The sequence below is a fragment of the Zosterops lateralis genome (assembly GCF_965231275.1).
Source record: "Zosterops lateralis genome assembly, chromosome: 5".
NCBI lineage: Eukaryota > Metazoa > Chordata > Aves > Passeriformes > Zosteropidae > Zosterops > Zosterops lateralis.
In genome coordinates this window covers 72,966,226-72,979,168 of record NC_139766.1, presented here as the reverse complement: position 1 = coordinate 72,979,168, position 12,943 = coordinate 72,966,226, and the positions used below count along the sequence as shown (strand labels likewise).

The following is a 12,943-nucleotide window of genomic DNA, read 5'->3' as shown; positions in this document are numbered from 1 at the left end:
TCTCTGTTGTGATCCCTTGGGCAGCTCCATACAGCTCTGGTTCTTTTACTTCTTCCTTTCTTTCTTTTTCCAGTTCTAGCTCTCTCCTTCCTGTCTCTAGCATGGCCGCCTAACCCCGTCTGTCCTATATACAACATCATACCCCTTCTGTCCCTTGCACAACCTCCTGTCCCTTCCTCCTCACAGCACAGCCAGCAGACTCTAACTAATTCCAACAGAACCCCCTCCCAGCTAACTCACTCTTTATCACACCCAGAGCTGGGAGGGCAAGGCTGTTCCCACTCTTGGATAATTAGCACAGCTGTAATATATCAAGGGTAAGACTGCCTTCAGCACCATCTCCATCTATCTCCCCACAGCTACAGTTTAAACTAGCACAACAAAACACTGTTTTACTGAAATGCTTCTAGTGAATAGTTATGTGACTATTACTTACCTCAGTCTGTTTGAACTCTCATTTCTCACTGGAAAATCACAGTAACATTTTGGATTTGATGGTGCCTACTTCAAACATCCAATCTTGTGAGACTCTCCTCTAAGCCAGACAAGAAAGGATGGATGTAGGCTAGGCAGTGGATTATTCAAACTGAACCAAGAGGCTGAGGAACTGTCATTGTTCTTAAAATAGTTCAGGGAACTACAGAAGTCCGTTCTTTCATGCAGCTGCAGTGCTGGCCAGCTTCCATCTTTGTGCATCCTGCACTTGAACTCAGGTTTTGCTAGGACAGAAGTATGCAGTGTCCTTCTCCTTGGGCTTGGAAGCTTAAGGAATAACAGAGCCAAAAAAGACACATCCCAGCCTAAATCTGAGTGTAAGTGAAACTTCTCTCACAGGTACCTTGACTTGATCAGCTTTCATGCCAGGGTGGGTCAGTCCACACTGCTGCTGTTAATGACCTTATTTGCCCTCTATTCACATACTCCTGTCTTCAGCTTCATTTATTGCTTCCTACATCCTGTCCAACACAAACAGCTGGTGGCACTTAAAGAGTGAAGATTCAATAGGAATTATTTTCTGGGTGGTAGGAAGGAAAATGACTACTCCTGTACTGCCAAATTCTTGGTTACCTGCAGTTTCCAAAGAGCTGATGGAGTCTGGGGCAGCTCACTTGGCACACAGCAATGCAGGAGGTAATCTGTTACCCATCACATGCCTCACATTTAGCTTTAGGGGCTCTAGGATTTCTAGCTGCAAGATGTTTCCATGACAAGGGAACAGGGGTACCTTGAATCTTGCTTTCCCCTTTCCAAGTGTCATTTTTATTAATACCAGCACCAGATTTAAGGGGAAGAGCGTGGACACATGAAAGCAAACAGGAACAGGCAAGATGAATGGATTGTGGGATCCATCCTTCAGATTACCTCACTGGGTTTTTAGACAGCTGTCCCTTTGGAGAGCAGCTGGAAGGTGTTCTGTGGAGCAGTTGTTATGGCAGGGTCCCAACTAGGGATCCTGACTGTCCCCACTACCTAAAGATAGATTCTCTTCTGCCTTTACTCCATTCACTGCTGCCTGTGACCTGGGAGCCAGGAACTGACAAACTGCTTTTGAGTCTCATATCTTGTGGAACCAGAGCCTGTTCCCTTGGGACAGTGGTGGTCCCAAATTCATCAGGCAGGCAGGATGCCAAGTAAGTGCTTGCACCCCCAGGCATATACCCAGTACATGCAGCAGCAGGAAAGCCAGTCTTTGCAAATTTGATTTAACTATACCAAGGAATATTTTTTTCCACTGTTACTTCCTTTTTCTTCCCCATCAGCTGCAGGCTCTTAAGTCTCGCTGCTTCCTCCCCTGTGCCACTGTGATGGCACCACGGAAATGCACTCAGCTAAGGCATTACCTGTGCATTCTAGCATTGATTAGGACACTGTGAACACCTTTCACACATTTATTTCTTGCTGCAGCTCCTTTATGGAATTTGTACTGTTCCCCTCCTGTTTCCTGTGCTTGATAAAGGCACTCAGGAAGTACAAGCAGTGTTGAAGAAGTGATGCTTTGTAAGGTGACTGATGGTGAATATGTTTGCCTAATTAACTTGTGGCTAATAATTCTAAGCCATTAAGTAGCTAGTTAGTACATGCTTTGAATAAACACATCTGGTGCTGCCCTGAGTGGAGGTTGTGGCTCTGTGTGGGTGACAGATGTGCTGTTTCCCCAGTGCTCCCTTTTCTACGTGAGCAGCATGGCAGTGCTGGAGCCAGACAGCCTTGTGGCAGCTGTGCACTCCCCGAGTGGCTCCAGGGACTTGTGCCTCCTCTCCTCAGCTGCCTGGCCACTGCAGCCTGCTCTGGTGCCTCAGAGCTGGCGTGTAGCTTCAAGGAACACCCTTTTCAATAGCTTAGAGACTCCTGCCTTCTAGGCTGAAAGGCAGCAGGAGAGGGGATAAAGTGTCAGGCCACCCAAGGAGCAGAGAGTTTAGAATTCCCAAGCCCTGCAGATTGATCTCTTGCTGAACAGAAGGCATTGGGAATGATCATGCCTTGCTCTGTCACTGCCTGGAACTGCTGGGCTGGACTTGGAAAAACCTTCCAAGGAGGGAAGATTCCTCCTGTGGAGGACAAAAGCCTACTCCTTTCTGTGGGCAGTCGCTTCCTAGCTTGGCACAGCTCATAACTCTCATCAGTCTTAGAAGTGAGAAAAGCTAGGATCAGTTCCATGCAGGAGAGACCCTTTCTTCCAACTAGGCTGTTGCTTAGTTTTTCAGGTTTTGGCTTTTTGTGGTAGGTCTGTTTAAAGTTGGGTATTTTCCAGACAGAGGAAGGAGTTACAGCAATAAAGTAAACAAACAGCAGAATAATTTGCAAGAGGCTAATTTGCACAGGAATTACGTCTTAAAAGTGAGACTTGAGTTCTTAGTTACCAAGGAGCAAGTTAAGGTTTATTCCTACTTCTGAGGGCCCATGAATCCTGATTACCCTGTGACTGCCCCATAATGTCCAACACAAGCTGTCATTAGAGCTAGAGCTGCAGGCCCAGCCCAGGACCTCTGTTTTGTCAGACACCAACAATAGCACAGCTGCCCCTGCCTGGCTGGGATCTCAGACCTGCCATTTGGCACGAGGAACAGAGCAAATTGGATAAACGCACATAAACACATTGGGAAGGGAGGGAAAATAGAACAGAATGAACCAGAGCAGCATCCCACAACTTGTTTGATAGGGATGATTTAAGTAGGCATATGGTATAGTTAAATGTGCTTTCAAAAACATTGGCCTGATTCTTCAAGCAAACACAAAATAAATATCTGAATAGCATGCAAGCTGATCCGGCACCATTAGTGCTCTCAGAGGATGCACTTGAGTGCTTGGGCTGACACACTGACATTCCTACACCAAGTGTCAGTGCCTCATGTTAGCATGGCACAGTTGTACTTCCCTGTAATAATGCAAGCCTCAAAAGCAAGCAGGTGACAAGCTTGTAATTACACCTGACCTAGCGGCCATTGTCTTATCTTACTGGCTCAGTATTGGCAGAACAGCCCAGCCACACCTCTCACAGCTGGATTCATCCAGCAGTCCCCCTGCCCACACACACATCTAGCTCTGGAACTCACTGGGTGCTCACCTGACGCCCCTCTGCAACAGTGGGTTATATGTTACCTCAGTCACACCTGCAGGTTAAACCTCACCTTTGTCTCACCATGTTCTACCAGACAGACAAACAGGCAAAGGCAATAACCTCAGAAAGTGTGTGTTATCACAAAGTCCAAACTCACATTTAAAAGATGCCCCTGATAACCACCCCAGTGCTTTTCTGGTGTTTCTCCCACAGAAGCCGCCCACAAAATACTGAAGTACACAAGCCCCTGCGATTTCCAGTGCATACAGGTACGCACATATGGCATCATCAACTGTTTAGTCAGACAGGCCCAGAACTTGGTCAGCGTCATGGAATTGTGCAAAACATCCCTTTGCCTACCTGAACGAGTGCTGAGAAAGATGTGTGGAACTTAAGTGAGTTTTCTGATAACATGGAAGCGAGTGGCTGAAAACCAGAGGGAGGAGAGAGTTAGTGCTTCTTGCTATGGTTACCTTTGCTACTGCTATTTTTGTTTTGTCACTTTTGCTTCCTCTGCTGAGAAAGGTAAAAATTTAGAAAAGCTGTTGTCAGCAAAGGCAGAGTGTTTACAAGCTGCAGCTCAGTCTCACATGTCTTTCAGGGTCACTCAAGAAAGGATTAATATGCTGTGACTGTGTTGAGCATTTCTGTTCTCTAATTAAGAAGTGACACTGAGCTCTTTCTGTGGTGCTGTTCACTAAGTAGCCTTACCACAGCCTTTGTGGCAATGGAGACAGGGGTGCCATTTGGCCACAGAGTGAAATTATTCACTAATGTGAGGGGCAGTGCTTGTTCTGAGTGCTTGGCAGCTGGTGTCAGCATGCAAGTGTGGGTTTAAGAACCAATTTTCCAAGCCTCATCCTCAGTCTGAAACCTACGTGGTGACTACTTATCACTTGGAAAAAACCCATTGTTCAGAGATAAGGCAACCAATTAAAAGAAGAATGCAGTAGGAAGTACAGGTTAAGAAGCAGCATGTTGACTAAAATGTTTCCCACTCCACAAAATACTGGTCACTACTGTGAAAAGGGAAAAGTACAAAGAGCCCAGTCACTTCTCAGAAGCCAGCTGTCCTTTGAAACATGCCGAATGGAGGAGAGCAGGCAGGCTCCTGCTGCTGGAGAACCTAGCCCCCAGGATGAACTCTGGGCCCTCTCAGCTGCTCAGTCCTCTTCCAGCGTTGCTGGCTAGCAGCCCAGCAGCTCTCTGTCATGGGGGATGCAGCCATTCGCAGCACCAGCAGAAAAGGAAGTCATTTGTGCTTCTCCCTTTTGACTTCCTGCTGCTCAGCAATTGGTAGGATGCCAGCTCCAGGTCAGGCTGTTGTCACCTGTTCACTGTTGTTTTCAGCATTGCAGAGCCACTGTGCTCAGGTGAAGGCAATACCCCACCCCCCCATCACTGCTGTGCCCTTGGCCAGTCCAGACCTGCATGGGATATTGGCATTACCCCTCATTGCAAACAGCTGGGCTTCCCCGGCAGCCCTGGGCAGGGAGCCATAGGGGGTCAGAACTCTCCCACCTGCACCGATTCTTTCCATTGCAAACTCACTGAGGTGAAGTGTTTATTGTAAGCATTGTCTTTTATTTCCCTACACAACATTTTGTTCCAACAAAAATAAAAAACGGTATGGTTCCCAGTGTCTGGTGCTCACATGGGACAATCTCTCCCCTCCAGAATAGCCAGAGAAATCAACTCAGGTGAGGGGAAGCCAGAAATAGGGCTGGATTACGTTTAATGTCTGTTATAAATATTAATTTCTACAAATATTTTAGAAATACATTTAGTCTGACACAATTAGGATATAATGGGACCTATTCACAGATGGAAACATCCTCAATGAATTGTATAGGCTAACAGGCCCCTCAGCCATATGGATGTGGTGTTAAGATCAGTAGTAATTTCTGGCGCAGTCCTTCACGCCCCTCCTAGGGCACACAGTGTTCCCAGAGCATTAGCAAGGACTGCGTGAGCAGAACTAAGTGCTGCACATTATGCAGTGGCCACAGGATCCCGAGTTGAATTAATAGTCTAATTTAACAGAATAATGATGTTTCATACCCTGTTACTGCAGGTTCCTGTGATTCCACAAGATCAGACCTAGTTCCTTGCTGGCTTCCAGTTCTCTCACATTCCCTAGGAGTTCCCAGCAGTGAAAGTTTTTGTCTCTCTGCACTTGTGTCCTGTTCCGTGGAAAGTCAGGCCCAGAAAGACAGCATATTTGACATGCAGCTGGAAAAGCTAGAGGGTTCTGAGGTAACAAGAGGGAGTACTAAAGAACCATCACCTGAATTTATATCAGTGCTAAGCTACACCAAGAAGGGCAGGGGGAAGAGTTTGTACTAATTCTTTACCAGAATCCCCAAACACCATAATGAATTCCAGGATGAGTGAGTCTTGCTATCCTCTGGAAAATACTCAGTGCTCCTTTTCATGCCTGTGTGACTGATGGGAGGAAGACACCTCTGACCACTTCTCCTAACTGCAGGGCATGTGCTGTCCTCCTCTCAGTTCCCATTGGATGGATGGTCCCAGTTCTCCCTCGGCACAGCCGGCTTGTGGCATAGTGGTACGGCACCAAACATGACAAGCAGGGACTTGGACCCTGCTCCAGGAGAATTGTCCCTGTCCTTGTGCAGCTGAGGCTGTAGGTCTGCAAAGAGCACCATGCCCAGAAGCCTGGCTGGAAATCCCTTCTGCATGTTGCCTCCTCCTGCAGCAGGGATGAGTCCCTGGGTGCAGAGTCATCTTTGTGGTCCAGGAGTGTTTGTTAACAGAGCCCAGGGAATGAGTCCTCTCTGCTTGGGTCAGGGAGAATGGAGGGCTAAATGTTCATTGTACCCCAGCAAGCAATGGCCAAAGACATCAGAGTGAGTTTGGTCAAATGGAGCCCGTATTATAAAACTATCCATTGCTTCATGAAGGCAGTGTTGGAAGAGAAAGCACCTTTTAAATATACAGACCTATTTTTTGCCTTCCTCCCATGTACAGTATTTTTGCTATTTTAGTGCAGGCATTTAATTCTGGAGTACCTTTGTCACTGTAATTTTAGTAACTTTTTGAGCAGTTGCCAGTTTAATTTTCAGTGAGTGAAAATTGGAGGTAAGTTATTTATTACTTCCAGCAAATGTCTTTCACAATTGTATTTAATTTTTTTTAACTTTTTAAATGGGCAATAAAATGGCAGTCTTTTAGTAGTTTCCCATAAAGTAAGGAGTAAATGAATACTTTGCAAATAGGTTACCGTAGATGGAAATGTCAGCTGTATTTCACAGGGAATGGGAGGCTTTAGAGCAGAGTTGCAGGGACATATGGCACTGGGCCACATTCCTCTGCTGTCACAATAAACCAGCTGTGAGCATGATGGACGGAATTGCAACTGTTTGGTCTCCTCAAGTTACATTTTTTGGGTAAATTGTGTATTAGGATGGGCAGTGGGCCGGGACCAATGCAGCAAGAGTCTTGTGGTTTCTTTTGGTAAAGTAAAGTAAAGAAATCAGAACATTTTTAAAAAGCTCTTTTCAGATTTATGTTTTCCAGAATTGGTTCCCATCCAAAAAGTGATATTGCACAGACAATGGATAGGAAAATCCCTTCCACATGGAGGAAGGGCCATGAATTGTAAATGAAAGGCAATTTTCCTAGTACAGTGAGAAGGGCATGAAGTACAGACTGCTGGGAAGGTGCACTTTAGGGCTGAGGTAGAGGCAGAGCAGTAGGGTTTGTGCTGCACAGCACTGTAATTACTTGTGCTCCTTTGCCAGCTCTCTGATTCCACCTTGCTCAGATGCAGTGTCAGAAAGGAGCAGAGGATGGGAATGAGCATCCTGGCTCAAAGCCCTGGAAAGCCACTGTCTGTGGGCACTGCTGGGGTTTTGAGGAGGTGTGAGCAGGGCTCCACTGCCTTTCCCTAGAGCCTGACCCCTGCAGCCCTGTGTGTCCAGCTGCACAAAGAGGAGCTGCTCAGCTCTGCGTGTTCCTGGTGCCAGGCTGCAGGATGGTGCTGCAGGCTGGCCCTGGGGGGCTGCAGCAACAACACTGCCCGACTCTTGAGGGGGTTTATTTGAGAGGCCCTGAGGAGATACCCCACTCCATGGCAGCTTTCCAGAGCTCAGCCCTCAGCTGGGATCTGTGCTGGTACAAAACTAGTACAGCCTCACCCTTCGCTGGTGAACCAGGGCTGTGCCCAAGAGCTGCCTGGCTGCAGGGACAGGAATGTTCTCTTCACCTAGCAGTACTGAGCTTTGCTGGAGGGACTCAGCCCTCTCACAATACTGACAATCACCAGTGGGAAATGCTGGGGCCCAAGAAATGGAATCATTGCTGCTTGTCATTTTCATCTCAGAATATTTTCAGTTTCAGCAGTGCCGAGCTAAAAGCCTCACACACATGGCTGGTTGCTGGTAAATACTAGAAAGTGTTTGTGTACGAGTCTGTCTCTGAGCTGTGTGAGAAGGAGTAGCAGAAGCAAGACACCTCTTCCTGGACTCACAGTTCAAGGGGAAGTGTTTGTATGAATCACAAGTAACCACAGCCCAGCAAACAGGTGGCTGCTCAAGAAATGAAAGAACGTTTTTGGTATTCCCTACAGCTGTGACAGTCTCAGGGAAGGAGTGCTTTTCTGTGTTGACAGGTTCATCCTTTTGAAGATGAGGTAATTATCTGTGTGAGTTCACTCTGTGGCTTCCAGAACTGAGCGGATATGATCAGCTCCAGTGACATCTCCAGTGGCTCATCCCTGCAGCAGTGTATCAGGGTGGAAGTGGGTAGGGCAGGGCTACCCTCCTGCAGTGTGTCCATGCTGGAGCTGATTACTCAGTGAGCCTGCTCCCTGGGATCTGTCAGTGCACCGATAGCGGGAGCGCGGGGCCAAAGAGCTGCAGGCATGGGGTGGCACCTGGCACCAAGGCTGGGAAATGCAAACCCAGCTAGTACCTATTGTAACTAGGAATGGTTACTGTGTTGTAATCAGCGAGGTGTACAGTGGGCTCCAGTCCACTGGGAAATCTTTGCTATTTTACAGAATGTTTCATACAACCCAGTGAGCTCAAGGACATGTTGAGATCCTCAGGGTGCCAAAGAACGATCCTTTTCTTTACTATGGCTAACGTGTTTTATCCAGATGTGTTTTGTGTCCCTGTTTTGCTCCCTTTGCTAGCAAAGACCATCTACCAAAACAACCTCATTCCTCACTAGTGGCATTTGAGGCAGGATTCAGAGGGCTGCCAGGGCACACACGGCTGGTGGGGCAGCTGCAAGAGTGTGTGAGCAGCTGAGTCTAGGGGGTCCTCATCTCCCCCAGAGGAGGCAGGAAACCCTTCTGCCCTGCAGTTCCAGGAGTGTTTGGCCAAATCTAAACAGAATCCTCATGCAGGAATTTCCCCCAGCATTCCTCATTACAGTGCTGAAACAAATAACTGGAATTAAAAATAATAAAAAGCACCACATCTTAAAAAAAGTCACAATTGACCAAAGTTTCACTGTGGTTTGATTTATTGCTCTGCACGGGAATCAAATAGTTTTGGGGTTTTTATTGGTTCTGATTAACTTATTCCAGTGAATTTCAATTAGAAGGAAATTAAGAGTTATTCTTTCTGTTGGATCAATTATTCAGAACAGATAATTTAAAAATGAGTTTAGTGGAAGCAACTCACTTCATTTTTGCTAAAACTGAAGAAGAAATTAGCCAAATTAGCTAAAATAGCTTTGAACTCCATATTGACTACAGTGTTTGTGCCAGAATAAAAACTCATGACATGTAAGAATGGTGTAAATGATTAATCATTTTAGTTCATGGATATCTACATTTTTATTTAATTACATCTATGCATAACATAAACTGTCTGAATCCTGGGAAACCAAGCCAGAGAAGCTGAGGAGTCTTCTTCTGTTTAACATCCACCATGTGTTGTTTTCTTGTAGGGTTAATTTGTAAAATGTAAACCACATACCATTTGTATGCAGTGTTCGGGGCTATTTATAGTAAGTTCTGACCATTTATAATTATCCAACATCTTTAACCATAATGTCTGTGTGTGACTAAGGAGTTGGTTATGGAACAGACAAAGCTACTTTTACAGTTGAATTTCAGTTTATTTTATGTCAAACTTTTGGGAATATTTTCTGCTCTCTGGAGTGGGGAAGGAATATTCTCTACGGACAACTCTTTGTTAAAGGGATCAAACTTATTCCTGAGGAGACCAAACCTATTCCCAAATAGGAATAAGCACAGGCTTCCATTTCCCCTTGACACTCCCTCTGGAGCAGAGGCTGTAGGTACAAGTGCCTGTGGAGCAGGTATGAGCCTTTCTTGGCTGTTCCATGGCTGCTCATATTTTTCCTTTGTCTCTTGGCAGAACCCTGGAGGTTTTGGTGAGTTTGAATGAAGGCCAGTCTTTCATGTCCAGCTCATTAACCATCACTGCTTTGGAGTGTGTAAGTGAATGACTTCCATAACTCCTTGTAAAATCCCACACCCCATTTCTCTTTGGGTTTTGCCATTGCAAGACCTCAGAGCAGAGAACCTCTGCTTCCACTTTTCTGTGCAAAGCTGTGTCTTTCAAAGTACTGGGAGGTGTCCCTGCCCTCAGAGACCTGCTCACTGTAGATCCCATGTCCTGAGGGCCAGGTGTGATGGTCAACTGAGGTCCTATTCCCACATGGCTCTTCCCTGAGCAGGACTGGATGGAGCAGATGGGCAGAAGCTTGGCCCTTCAGCCTGGGTGTGGAGAGGGGTTAAAGTCCTGCAGAGGTACTAACACTCCCTAACTCTGGGGCCTCAGTAAGGAGTGTAAGCGCTTAGCTCTTGTTCATCCGGGGAGACAGCCTGGCCAAGCAAAAGCCAGAGTATCCCACTTACACCTGGAAGTGAGGCAGTGTGAACATCCTAAGTCTGATTACAGGTTATAGAAGAGATAAAAACTGCTTCTGGGAGAAACCACACACTTGTGCAACCAGTGACTTTTCTAACTTAATACATATATTCTCTACTCTCTTTTAATATATTTTTGCTCTCCTTTAATTCCTTTTGTATTACTCAGGACAGCTGGAATTTGTGGAGGGAGACAACAAGCACACAGTGTTGAGCACGGGCCGTGCAAGTGGGCCTTTAAAGGTGTCTTACCTTAAGTGTGACTTGAGAGCAGCTTTTCCATTGGGCATGGAGCCTGGAGAGAATCTCTTTTGTCAATCACCATGCATTGCTCCCAACAGGATTTCTTTGCTCACAGATCAGTAACTGAAAAGAGAAAAAATGAGAATTATTCTGTTCATTTAAAACCTCACCATTTGTGCAGCTGTAGGAATCAGAGATCCAGTGCAGCCCTGCAGTTTGAGGAGGGGAAGCCTAACTGAGCTGGGAGCTGAAGGAACACACAGACTCCAAATCACAGTTCTCTGTTTCAGGGCCTCTGCCAGTTGGCAGCGTGCCAGCCGTACACCCAAACAGGGTAGTAGCTGAGGGCTGTGCAGCACAGGAGCTGCTGCAGCCCAGCTGCAGCCTGCCTGTACCTCAGCCCTCACAGAGAACGCAGCACATGGTGCCCCTGTAAGAGCTGCCAGGAATGCACAGAGAGGGAACAGAAAAGCCCTGACACAAAGCAGCTCAGAGTGAGGTGCTGGGCACAGCCTTCCCACTGTGCTGCATGGCAGCTCCGCTGCTCTGTGCTCACAGCCTGCCCTGGCAGAAAGCAGAAAGGTACAGATGTGCACAGCAGCAGGAAGAGCTTCTCAGCAGCCTTTTTTGTCTCTTTTTGGTTTCTGCTCTTGGCCTGTGCTGCAGCAAAGGCAGTTCCACACAAGAACTGCTGTTTCCATAGTAGCAGATGGGCAACTCAAGAAATGGGTCACTGCTAGAACTGCTCACTAATTCTAGGAGCTTATCAGCTGACAGCTGACTGGGAGATGAGTTACAAGTTACAGCCTCCCAATAAACACATGTTACTGCAGTGAAAACAAACAAAAATACACGGCATTCGGCACCCAGGCACCCACTGTACCTGTGTGCCTCACCAGACCTGGGATATAGCTCCGTTCCACCCCTATGTGCAGTGGAGCACCTCTGGGTCAGGGCTGTTCACGCAGTATTCCAGTCTCGGTGATTCCTTGGGTCTGTCCTTTCTTTTTTCCCAGCTGAAGTCTGAATAACTTTTATTTTCCTAGGGATGCTGTTACGTTTCTGTCAGTGTTGTTCTAAAAGCCTAGAAGTGTAGGAATAAAGACACCCCCAGGAAGTGGGTTGGAGGTGTGGGAGGTGGGCTGCTCAGTTCTGCAGTACAAGTGTTGCTGGAAGCAGGAACACTCCTTCCTTCAGTTTCAGGTTCCCACAGCATGGCTCCAAGGAGTCAGCATGCCACAGTCTGTGCAGGAGTGTGGGCGATCAGCATCAAAGCCTCACAGGTGTACTGTTCATAGAGATGCCTTAAAATCTCCCCACGTGCTCTCCAGTCCAGTGAGACCTGTGTCCTCATGGAGGAGAAGGGCACCTCTTACCCACAGGCTTAGGATGAGACTTGCCCTGTCTGTGTGTGATGGCTCATTCTTTAGCAGGCAATGGACTCTCTTTTCCTCAAGCTGGGCCTTGTTCTGATCTCAGGGCTATCAATTTTATGAGTTTTACATCAGAAGGAACGCCCTGACCTGAGCAGAACTAACGCAGCTTTTGGAGTGAGCAGGTGAAGCAGCACTGACACTGTCCCTGCTGTCTCTGCAGTCCAGTGGTGTGGCAGCCCTTATTGCCGTCCTCGTGCTGTTGCTGCTGGTGGCACTCGGCCTGCTCTGGTGGTTCTGGCCCCTCTGCTGCAAAGTGGTGAGTACAGACTGTGGGGAACAGCCCCTGCACCCTGAGCCACGGGTAGGAAACACAGATCTTGCAGGAAACTGGTTAAATGATGGAGAGGCACCTCTGGGGGAGCTTGTGACAGGCAAGGAAGGGCTCAGGAGAGCAGCTCCAGCACTGGGGCTCCACTGGGCATGGCCCTGCCTGTCTGAGTTGCACACACAGGAGCCAGCACCAGCACAGTGCTGTTACTGGGAATGGGGTGGCCTTAATGGTGTGCAGATGTTATCCTGAAATCAAGGACCATTTTAAAACTGCTCTCAGTAAAATTGGTATTTGTAGTCCATTACGGGCTCTCAGGTTGGAAATCCCTATTTTTTTTTCATAATCCCTACACACATCCATCTCTTTATCTGAGTGCACTCTTTATCCACACCCCAGCAGCAGCAGTGTTGGTCACTTGACTCCTGCCTTTCCTTTCTGGGGGAGCTGTTACCCCTGCCCTTAGAGGGGTAACAAGTTGTGACATGGGTGTGGACCCTCACAGAGGACAGCAGGCAGCAGCATGGTCAAACATGGAAGGCTCTTTATTATCTGACTCCAATCTA

General features: G+C 47.2%; 1 protein-coding gene across 1 annotated transcript in view; it reads left to right on the top strand.

The window, feature by feature from the left end:
- ANTXR2 (ANTXR cell adhesion molecule 2) overlaps positions 1 to 12,943 on the top strand; it is an 80,295-nt gene that overhangs the window by 32,360 nt on the left and 34,992 nt on the right. The window contains exons 11-12 of the mRNA XM_083861841.1: positions 9,916 to 9,994; positions 12,270 to 12,365. Of these exons, the coding sequence (XP_083717967.1) occupies positions 9,916 to 9,994; positions 12,270 to 12,365 (175 nt within the window). The remainder of the gene's footprint in view (positions 1 to 9,915; positions 9,995 to 12,269; positions 12,366 to 12,943) is intronic.